The sequence below is a fragment of the Vigna radiata genome, chromosome 7 (genome assembly GCF_000741045.1).
Source record: "Vigna radiata var. radiata cultivar VC1973A chromosome 7, Vradiata_ver6, whole genome shotgun sequence".
NCBI classification, from domain to species: Eukaryota; Viridiplantae; Streptophyta; class Magnoliopsida; order Fabales; family Fabaceae; genus Vigna; species Vigna radiata.
In genome coordinates this window covers 1,734,945-1,745,144 of record NC_028357.1, presented here as the reverse complement: position 1 = coordinate 1,745,144, position 10,200 = coordinate 1,734,945, and the positions used below count along the sequence as shown (strand labels likewise).

Sequence of the window (10,200 nt, the reverse complement as noted above, 5' to 3'; positions counted from 1 at the left end):
TGGCAGAAGAATTATAGTCTCTATTGTCTAATTAAACAGAATACAATAAATGCAGTGGATTTTTCACATACACATTATATTTATAAGCCCTTAAATGGACTTTTATCATAAAGATGACCTAATAAATTACCTTTTAATCTTGTTTCACATAATAATCCCTAATTAATGGTAAAATTTATCTTTCTTGGAAAACCAATTATGATGCTGATCAATTGATATAATTCCATTTCTTGTTATTTCATGTAATATGTACATAAAGCATCTGATTAATTTTTTTTATTCGTAAAATTATTCTCAAATATTTTAGATATTATTTAGGAAATGTGTTCAGAAAACTGTAACTATAGATAGTAATAATAATTGACAAGTAACACTGAATTATTAAAAAATAAAATTAAATATATTTTTGGTCATAAAGTTGGATTCAAAATTAAAATTTATTTTCTATTCCAAAATGTAATATATTTTAATTTCCAAACTTTAAAAATAAATATATATAATATTTTTAAAACTTTGTTTTCATATTAAACTTTAAATTGACATTTAGATTATTAAAACTCCATTTAACATGTAAACCAATATTCTAAATTGGGTTAAATGTGTTTTTAATCCCTATACTTTGAGACGATTTTGATTTTAGTCCATTTTCAAACATGATACAATTTAGTCCTTCAACTTTAGAAAACTCTGGTTTTAGTCTTTTTTACCATTTTTTTTTAACTTTACCAATTTTCAAGCACGTTTCTTAACAAAAATATGTGAAACAATGTAAACAATCCAAATGCTATAATGAAACGGATTTGAAACAACAAATAAAGTTAAAAAAAATTGGTAAAAAAAGACTAAAACCAAAGTTTTCTAAAGTTGAAGGACTAAATTGTACCATAGTTTAAAAATGGACTAAAACCAAAATCGCCCAAAAGTATAGGGACTAAAAATATATTTAACCCTTCTAAATTGATATTTCAAATATTAAAACACCATTTAATATATAAAAAAAATCAATATCATTAAATTAAAATGACTATATTTATTTACTTTTAAAATTTGAATACTAAACTATATTAAAATTTAGAACAAAGTCAAATCACACTTAAGTTTAAATATTAAAAACATATTTAATTCTTAAAAGTAAGACTAGTAATTGAGTGTCTGGTCTGGTTCGTTGTATAAGATATTCAAAATGTAGGCTTGGCCATACAACAGAATTTGCCTTTCCTCAAATGTTGATTCCATATTTAGGTCCTGTTTCTCGTGGTCTTGAATTCAATTCAATCAAATGGTTAAAATAGAAAGGTATCCAAACTTAAATCACTTTTCTCGATAGTCATTGTTAGGTTGAAACAAAAAATAAAAACAATGGTTTGGGTAAACCAAGATATACATACACGAAATTGACCACACTAGTTTATTGGCAGATTCTTTCTTGGCAAGAAATTAAAAATTCAAGGTAGCAATACGTCAGAAAAAACAGAAATTATTATTAATACGGTAGTTTATCCCTCATAAGTTATAGCTGAACTGGAATCCAACCTCACCACCACTCTTGGGAGCCAGAAGGCGTCTTTCAACCACACCAATTGAGATAAGAGACTATCGAACTACTGCTTAGCTTTCCTCCTTTGATAAATTACTCTGATTTCAGACTGATTTACCACCCATGCAATTATGCACGTATAGGATATAACAGTAATGAGGAGCAATTCGCACATAGAAAAACTCTCGTTATTTCGGGGAGAAAGTTTCCTTCAAGAGTCAAATCTTGTGACCCACAGCATATGAACATTGCGTAGAAGGGATGTATCAAAACCTCACAAGGAGATAAAAAATAGAGTCAATACCACAAACCGTTATACTGTACACAACCAATAGATAGCAATTCTAGTGTCCATTACACATGATTGCGCGGTCATGGTAGTTCAGTTGAAAATCAATTGGATCTACAACTTCAACATCAAGTAGCATGTATATGTTGGTTAAAAAATGATCCATTGTCATAAACCAATTCTACAACATTGGTTAAGAAATGATAAAAAAAAAATTCAAGGTAAAATGTGCCTTATGTAAAGCAGAAATCAATAAAAAAAAAAAGGCAGTGAGGTGGGAGCATACTGTGCTCGGCAAAGTTTTCAAATACAAGAGATAGCAGTTTCGCATTGTAACAACGCATTAATTGACTCCCATCACCTGCCGAGAACTTGAATGTGAGGAATAAGCTGCGACACCTGACCGAAGCAAAAAATACTCTACCCCATGTTTTGTACGTCGTCTTGTCTTTTCCTAGGCAAGTCCAAATAGTAAGTACTAATTAGAAATTGAGATTGCCAAAAATCTCTTATGGTATCGTTTAAACCAAATTATACAAAGTATATCTATTCCCCATTTTCAGGACATACATCTCACTTTATGTTGTCACAGTTTCCCATATATAGTTCATTGCGCTAGGCAAAATTAGTTGTCTATTAATAATTTCATAGAAGTTCAACCTTCCAACACTTACTCTTATCTTTAAAATAAAATCCACACCATTTGCAAGAGGCCTTTTATCATTAGAAAGAGTGTTGAGAAAACAGACAATGGTTAGCATTTGCTTACGTACAGTAAGTTGTCTAAAGGAGGGATAAGTAATCCCATTGAACCTAGGAGCTTCAAACTTTGGTTGTTGTCAAGACTATGGCTGGAAAATTTTCTTTTTCTTTGATCCCTACAAATGGCCATGTAGATAACTCACCACATCAAATCTCAACCATTAAAAAAAATGCTACTTAAATTACTTTCAAATTATTTGTATCTACTCAGGATGCTTGCTTTGAGGTATATAAGTACATTCCCCGGAATGCTATTCTTGGATCAACTAAAATACATGTTTGGTTAGAATTTAATATTTATGGAAATACTATTTTCATAATTTAAATAATAGTAAAAAGATAAAAGTGGGAGTGGAAATGAGAGATACCAGATGCTATGGTTGGGTTATATGATAACAACATCCCAATCCGTAACGTGACATGGAAAAGAAAGTCAAATATGAGAATGACACATCAATGGGAATTGAATCAACAAGCCCAAAAAAATATCTTTAAAGCTTATGAAGAACACAGGAATTTCATATTCCCAAGTTCACATTTCGAGGAATAATTACATAACATGGAACAAGCACACCTCGCAGTGCGTTGTCATGCTCTAATTGTTCGATTAAACGTATATATCCCACTTGGGCTAACGAGCGTAGGTGACAAATAGCCAGGCAGATAACTCGGTTAATGTAATCAAGTTCTCTAGATAAGCCTTATACTCAAGTATTATTCCTGCTTGATTTAGCGATAGTTTCAAATGTCATCACGCCAAATTCCCAAATCCAAGTAAAAGCTATTTCCTGTAGCTTCTCATTTTCAACACCCGTCGTCAGCTTGGAAAGCGCAACCAAAGATACACTTGGTCTTCTCTAATTTTAAAAGCACTTTCTAATTCTTAATGAAATAATAGAATTTCTAGCAACCCACCAGCCCCAGAACAAAAGGTCATGAAAAACAACTAACAAATTGGTGGGCAAAAAGATTTTAAATTGCATTATCGACACGAGAGACCCAGCTTGAGGCCAAAACTCCATAGTGCTTTGCATGGGAAGAGTTCCATAAAAGTAACTCATTGTGCTGGTTGAAATAAAAAATTGAGTGATACACGCTTTATTTAGAGCTTATTGAACTAGTAACTAATGACCAAAAATACTAACCAACCTCTACTATAACAACTAACTCACAACATACGCCGGGACAATGACCAAAATCACTGCAAAAGCGGCTTATGAGGCCTGAATTATGGTGGCAATATAGTTGTGGAAACTTCCAAAACTATGAAAACCACGCGAGCAACATGTCAAACATGAAAGCACACTCTCCAGCCACCCTAAACAAAACAAATGATCCTACAAGAACAAAGCTAATCAGCAACATTTCATACCTCATTATTCCATGGAAACCTTTGCGCCAACTGCCTTCATCTTGGCAATGATACTCTCAGCCTCTTCTTTCGTGACTCCTGTCTTCAACACCGCAGGCACCTTCTCCACTAAATCCTTAGCTTCCTTCAACCCCAAACTTGTGAAGGTCCTCACCTCCTTAATCACCTTGATCTTCCCCGCCGCATCGAAACCCTCAAGCTTCAAATCAAACGCCGTCTTCTCCGCCACCTTCACCTCTCCACCCTCTCCGCCGCCGCCACCCTTGGGCGCACCCCTCGGCAAGCCCCGCACCTCCATTCCCGGCATCATCAGCATCATGATCGGAAGCTCGTTGACACCGCGCTTTTCGCGCATCACCTCCACCAGGTCCATCACCTCCAATAATGTGAGTCCCATCACTTCGTCTACGATCGCCGATACCTTCTCCGAAGTGTGCGACTGCGACGCGACGCAGTAGCCACGCGCGTAGGAGGGTCGTGGTAGGGGTTGCGCGTTGGGTGAGATCGAGATCCGGGCGGAAGCAAAGGGAGGGTTTTGATGTGGAGTTAGGGTTTGAAGGAGATGGGATAAGTGTTTGAAGCGGGAATAGAACCTCATTGTTAATGGTTGCTGAGGAAGTTAGTGGTAAGTTTTGTTTCTCAACATCGCATTGAATTGGATGAGGGAATGGAAGAAGCTGTTAAAGAGTAACGGTGTAAGTGAGTGTGATGAGATGAGAGTGGTGACAGGGTCTCTGTCTTCCGCCTAAACCCTACACGAAGCGACGCTTATCTGTTTTACGAATTTGCCCCCTCCGTTCACACTGAAATGGAAAGTGATCGAATAACCACCCTCGACTTTGGGCTGCGTTGGGCTGGCCCGGTTTCATTTCCGTGATGGCTCCTTCTTCCTGCACTCCTTGATTGCCCATGCACCCTCCATAGACAAAGACTAAAATACGCTTAGGAAAACACTAGTTATGATATTTTGACACACATTACACTCATTTCATTTTATATGATGTAAAAAGTTGAACTTTTATATTTATAAAGAAAAGAAAAATAAATGTAAAAAAATTTTATGTATTGATTCTATTTTTATAAATGGAAGTATGATGATTTTGTTTGACTGGCCGAATCAATAAGGGTCATATATTATTATACAATTATTTCAATATCATCAAAAAGTCTTTTCATTTTTTGATGGTATATATTTTGATATAGTATTTAGTGATACATTAAATGTGACTTGTGTGGATAGTAAAAGTTGAATTTTATGTCTCATAAGATAAGACGAATAAATTTAGAGTTTTGCATGATGTTGCAGTGAAAGTTTTCAAATATTACCATTTTACAACGATAGGTACGATAATAAATATAAATAGTTGTTATTCATTTTGATTGAGACATAATATAAGGATATTAACAACTTTTATTTAAACTTTTTTATATGATAAATTTAATATAAGATACAAACTTAAAAGAAATAGAGTTATAATTATCTTTGTTAAAGTAAGATATCTATGAATAATTAAGTTTTGAATAACATATAGACTCTTAAAGATAATTATGTAAGTTTTTTCATGGTAAGAACAAAGTTGTTTTCTGCTTTCATATCTAGTGACACAAATGTTACAAAGACAATGGATTGGATATTAGACCCACGATCTTCAATAAATACAACATACAATTAATCTAAGTTCATTGAAATAACATTTTTAGAGTTAATTATCATATTTGGTGTATTATTCATTTTTTAGCTTCATCACAATTTTATTTTAAATATCTCAAAAAGTTAAAGAAGAAATATATATTCAAATTGCTCTTAATATGAACTTCTTCTTTAAGAAAAACTATAAGATGTATCAAAACAAGCCTTTCATCAAAGTTTAAGGGAAACAAAGATTTTATATTTAAAATCACTTTTCCATCCCTCAATTAAGAGTTAAGAAAATAAGGGTTTTAATCCCCTTAAAAAACACAAGTTTGTGTTTAGGACCTTGTTTTCATTTTCACATACCATATCAATATTCTTACCTTAATTATCAATAGAATGCATTGAACTTAATTAAACTCTATTACAATCCTAACAACATACACATCTTCCTTTCTAGTTAATTTTTTATACCAAATCTCAATATAACAATAACAGACTTGACTTTAAAGTAAACTTTTTAAACTCATTCAAATATGTCAGAATATAACAAACAAATACCTATATAAATAGATCACATCATAATTATAAGTAACTTATTTATATTTTGAATAATAATAATATGATTAATCTTTTTCGTTGTGAAAATATCGTTACAATCTCCTTTACTTTAGTTATTCCATTCATAACTTAACCAAATTTCATATGGTTAATTCAATTCATATATATACAAGATATATTGACTTTATTTGACATTTTACTAAAAAATAAAACTCATCATTCAAGAACATGTAAAAGGTGATTTAAGTAGATACTTTTTGTTCATGCAAGGATTGCTATATTTTGCTGTGCCAATATGAATAACGGCCATACCTGATCCGTTACCTATTTTAACAGCATCATTGCCATTATAAGGAGTCTTGGTGAAGGTTTTGTTGTCATTGGTAATAGGATGTTGCAGTGTGATTTCTCCCCTCAAACAGTCAGTACCGAAAAATAATACCTTCTTTATAAATGAATTGGAATACACAAATTTCGTGACACACAAAAGTAATACAAAAAGCCTAAACCCCAGTGGAAAAATCAATGACAAAGGGGTCATGATGAATTCAACTTTTATTTTTCTGAGCAGAAACAAAAGGAACATAATTAAATGTTGTCACATATGCATGACTATAATATGTTTGATAGTATGCAGCAATGGTATTGCTTCTTCAAGCGTTGATCTTCCGGCAGTTCTCTCTGATCTCTCCCCTTGAATTTGTCAGAGGAGATATGTTGCCCATCTTGATCATGGACTTGGCGAACTGTTGAAAGAAAATGTCATTATTTTCAGCATAGGACTTCACTAGTTCAGCTGATTCTTGGTCTGTGAGAAGGATTTGGTCAGAACTCAAGAGACCCTTGTAAGCCAAAAGGTTCTTGAAGTAGGTGTTGTCGAATTTATATGGGGTGGCATAGTCTAGGAAGAACAGGTTTTGGTCACCCCCAGATCTTGGACACCTATTGCGCAATGCAGCAGCATAGTATTGGTCAAGAGTGGAATCTGGCTTGCCATTGCCACTGATTTGGCTATAGAGTCTTTGCCTGAAGGTGGTGCATCTGGCATTTCCTATGGTATGACTCCCTATAGCAATTTGCATAAAACTTGTTTAGAAAAGGAAGTATATCAGATAAGTTTAACTCAGGTTGGTGCATGCTGACATGGGGATAGCAGAACATCAACAATGAAGTCTTATCTCAGTATTGCCGTCAAAATTTACCTATGTACAAATTTGATCACAAAGACCAGAAACATGCAAGTTTTAGTTTAAGGAATATACCAGATAGAGCAACTAGATCAGCAAGGTCAAGTCCATGAAGGTGGAATTTTGTAAGGATGGTCTGAAATGTGTTATTTGGGGCTGGAATGTTGTTGTTGGAGCCACTTATGCTTGCATCTCTAGAATCCCTTCTTCCTAAAGGTACTTCCCAGCTTGGTCCACCACTCTGTACATGTATGAAAGGGACAGTGTATCAGGTTTGATAAAAATTGGAAAGTCAGGTTAAAAGATCAAAAAATGTTTTTATTTTTATTCCCTGATTTGTCTTTCTAAAATGTAAAGAAAACAGCAACATTTTTTCTGAAACCAAATCACCATGAGAGAGGGTAGTGAAGTGCTTACAAGAACAACTGAATCTCTTGCAGCTAGAGTCAAGATGTCAGCACAAGAAACTGTAGAAGGACATTCTCTCTCTAATGCAGCTTTAATTGCATCAATGACTTCAAATCCTCTGGCTGAATTACGGTTTGGGTTTGATCCCTTCTCACTGATGATGTTCTCACTGCTATCTAACAGCAACGAAGCATCACAACCCTGCAACATACCTTGGCATTAAGAATTTGAAAAAGCATCTGGATATATATATATATACATATAATATAAGTATATGTTTAATGAGACTTAGAAGAACAACATGACACAATAATTTAACTATATTTAGGATTAAGAATTGACATATAATTATGATACCGATAAATGCTAATGATGGGAAGCTTTTGTCATATATAACTAACTTGTATAGTGTTAACAGGATTAATATATACTTCCTAATAGTAATGTTGTTAAAAAAAAGAAAGGGAAGACCTTGACAAAGCAATCATGGAAATGAAGCCTGAGAATAGAAGCTGCCAATCGGGGTTGCTGTTGAACATACTTGGCAAGGATGGACTTGACGATATTCTGAGCTTGTGGGCATGAATAGTCATAAAACTGAGGGTAGAGTTTACCCTCTTGGAAGTAGTTACAGAAACACAAGGGAGCAAAGGCTAGCAAAGAAAGAAGCAAGAAAAAGCTCATGGAAGTGGCCATTGTTGTTTATTTCAATATCACTTCAAGCTACAAGAAAAATAGAAAGTGGTTGAAGGGAAGTAAGTTGTCAAACTCTAGCTGCATTGCATGGTGCTGTGATGGGGAATGGTATTTATAGAAAAGAGAGATGGTGAAAAATTACTGCATTACAAAAAAGGGATGGGAGGAAGGAACGAAAAAGTTGGAGTTGGTAGCTAACCAATTTTCATATCCTTAGAGAGAAGGGAGGAAGAATGGAGTTAGTAGCTTTTTAGTAAAATATATTTAACTAGTCTCAACGATTCAAATATTGTCAAATTTTATAATGTCATAACTTTTAACATTGGTTTTCTATCATTGTTTGTTTTAAAAAATATATTTTAAATATAATTTAACTTTCTTACAAAAATTAGCTTCTTTAATGAGTTTATATATTTTCACTTCACCATATCTCGATATGAAATTTTTAATATTCTTTTTTTATGCCGAAACATCTCAAAAACATAAGACTAAATATTAATAAATGTTTCAATAACAATAATAATACATTTAACAAATAACAAATTTTGATAGGTTTTAAATGAATTCTATATTAAAAAATAGATTTTCAACTTACAAAATTTAGCTTATAAATTTGTCTTGTATCTAATAAATATAGAATCTTAAACATCTTTTGAGAATAATCTATTGCTATATATATCACATTTCTATTGGATTAATATTGTAAGGAGGACGAGAGAGTTTGTAGTTGGCATGCTTAGTAATCACTTGAATCTATATTTATGTAAGCAAATAGTATGAAAGCTTAAGATCTAAGGTAACACAGTTATAGAAAAAAGCAAACATGCTTGACATAGAAATATCAGAAGTTTTTGAGCCTTTTCCTGCGGCAAATGTTATCGTGTTCTTGCAGTTAAAGTCATGTTTGATTATACCTAACTGGTGGTATATCTTATTTTTCAAGATCTGTGAGAATTCTTTGTTATTTCACATACACAATCTTTTGCTTTACATTAACTAAGATCAAACCTAATTGTATTCTTTAGATTAACTTTTTTCTTAATGGAAAGTGCTTATTACAAGCTTGTAAATTTTATAACACAAACACACCCTTAAGGTCAAAGACTAATGCTGTTTAATGAACAAGTAAAATAAAGATGATTTAGCAGGACCTGGCTATCTGGTTCCTATGGTGCTTCCAGATGAATACGACAATACCAAATGGCAACTTGGTCAATCTGCAGGTTATGATCTTTGTCTCATTAGAGAGACGCCATAATTAAAGTTGACTCACCTACTAAGTTGACTTTGTAATATAGTTTATTTCAAGTTTTTCTATATTACAAGAAAACATTTATGAAACTTTTTTATTAACTTTCTTAGATAAGATAGATCTTGTTTATCTTAATTTGGTTGCTTCACTGATGCTAGAATTAACATTATACTTCATAGTATTGTAACCATGCCATTTTTGTAAACTATTTTGCAAATATTTAAAGATGTATAAGATATATAGAAAAATGTATAATATACAACAACTGAAACTAAAAATACGATTAAAATAATTTACAAGATTTTAAAGTTAATTAAAAAGTATAATTATCTTAAAATGTATTTATCAACAAAAAAATTATATAAAAAGTCATATAATATTTTTATTTTTGTTATGTTAAATTTATTGAGAGATAACTTCAATAGTTAATTCTACTGAATAAGTATAAAATGATTTAACCCCAGTGAGATATATTTTTGAAGCTGCTCTGGTGGACCTATCAT

General features: G+C 32.6%; 2 protein-coding genes across 7 annotated transcripts; both read right to left on the bottom strand.

The window, feature by feature from the left end:
- Positions 1 to 1,299: 1,299 nt before the first annotated feature.
- LOC106769427 (50S ribosomal protein L7/L12) lies at positions 1,300 to 4,761 on the bottom strand. Of its 6 annotated transcripts, none has more exons than XR_002668380.1 (4): positions 3,961 to 4,761; positions 2,957 to 2,996; positions 2,600 to 2,704; positions 1,830 to 2,280 (listed from the first exon to the last, which is right to left on the bottom strand). XR_002668380.1 is itself a non-coding variant. In XM_022782707.1 (2 exons), exon 1 carries the CDS (start codon positions 4,556 to 4,558, stop codon positions 3,965 to 3,967), a length of 594 nt encoding a protein of 197 aa, XP_022638428.1. In that variant the 5' UTR covers positions 4,559 to 4,760; the 3' UTR covers positions 1,300 to 1,810; positions 3,961 to 3,964. The 6 variants fall into 6 exon arrangements, 3 of the variants coding, with proteins under 3 accessions (XP_022638428.1, XP_014510530.1, XP_014510528.1); XR_002668379.1 differs by having other exon boundaries at positions 2,957 to 2,962; XR_002668378.1 differs by lacking the exon at positions 2,957 to 2,996 and having other exon boundaries at positions 3,961 to 4,760.
- Positions 4,762 to 6,397: 1,636 nt separating this feature from the next.
- Positions 6,398 to 8,687, bottom strand: LOC106766956 (peroxidase 72). Its single transcript, XM_014651757.2, has 4 exons — positions 8,221 to 8,687; positions 7,759 to 7,950; positions 7,417 to 7,582; positions 6,398 to 7,220 (listed from the first exon to the last, which is right to left on the bottom strand). Exons 1-4 carry the CDS (start codon positions 8,443 to 8,445, stop codon positions 6,808 to 6,810), a joined length of 996 nt encoding a protein of 331 aa, XP_014507243.1. The 5' UTR covers positions 8,446 to 8,687; the 3' UTR covers positions 6,398 to 6,807.
- Positions 8,688 to 10,200: the final 1,513 nt, after the last annotated feature.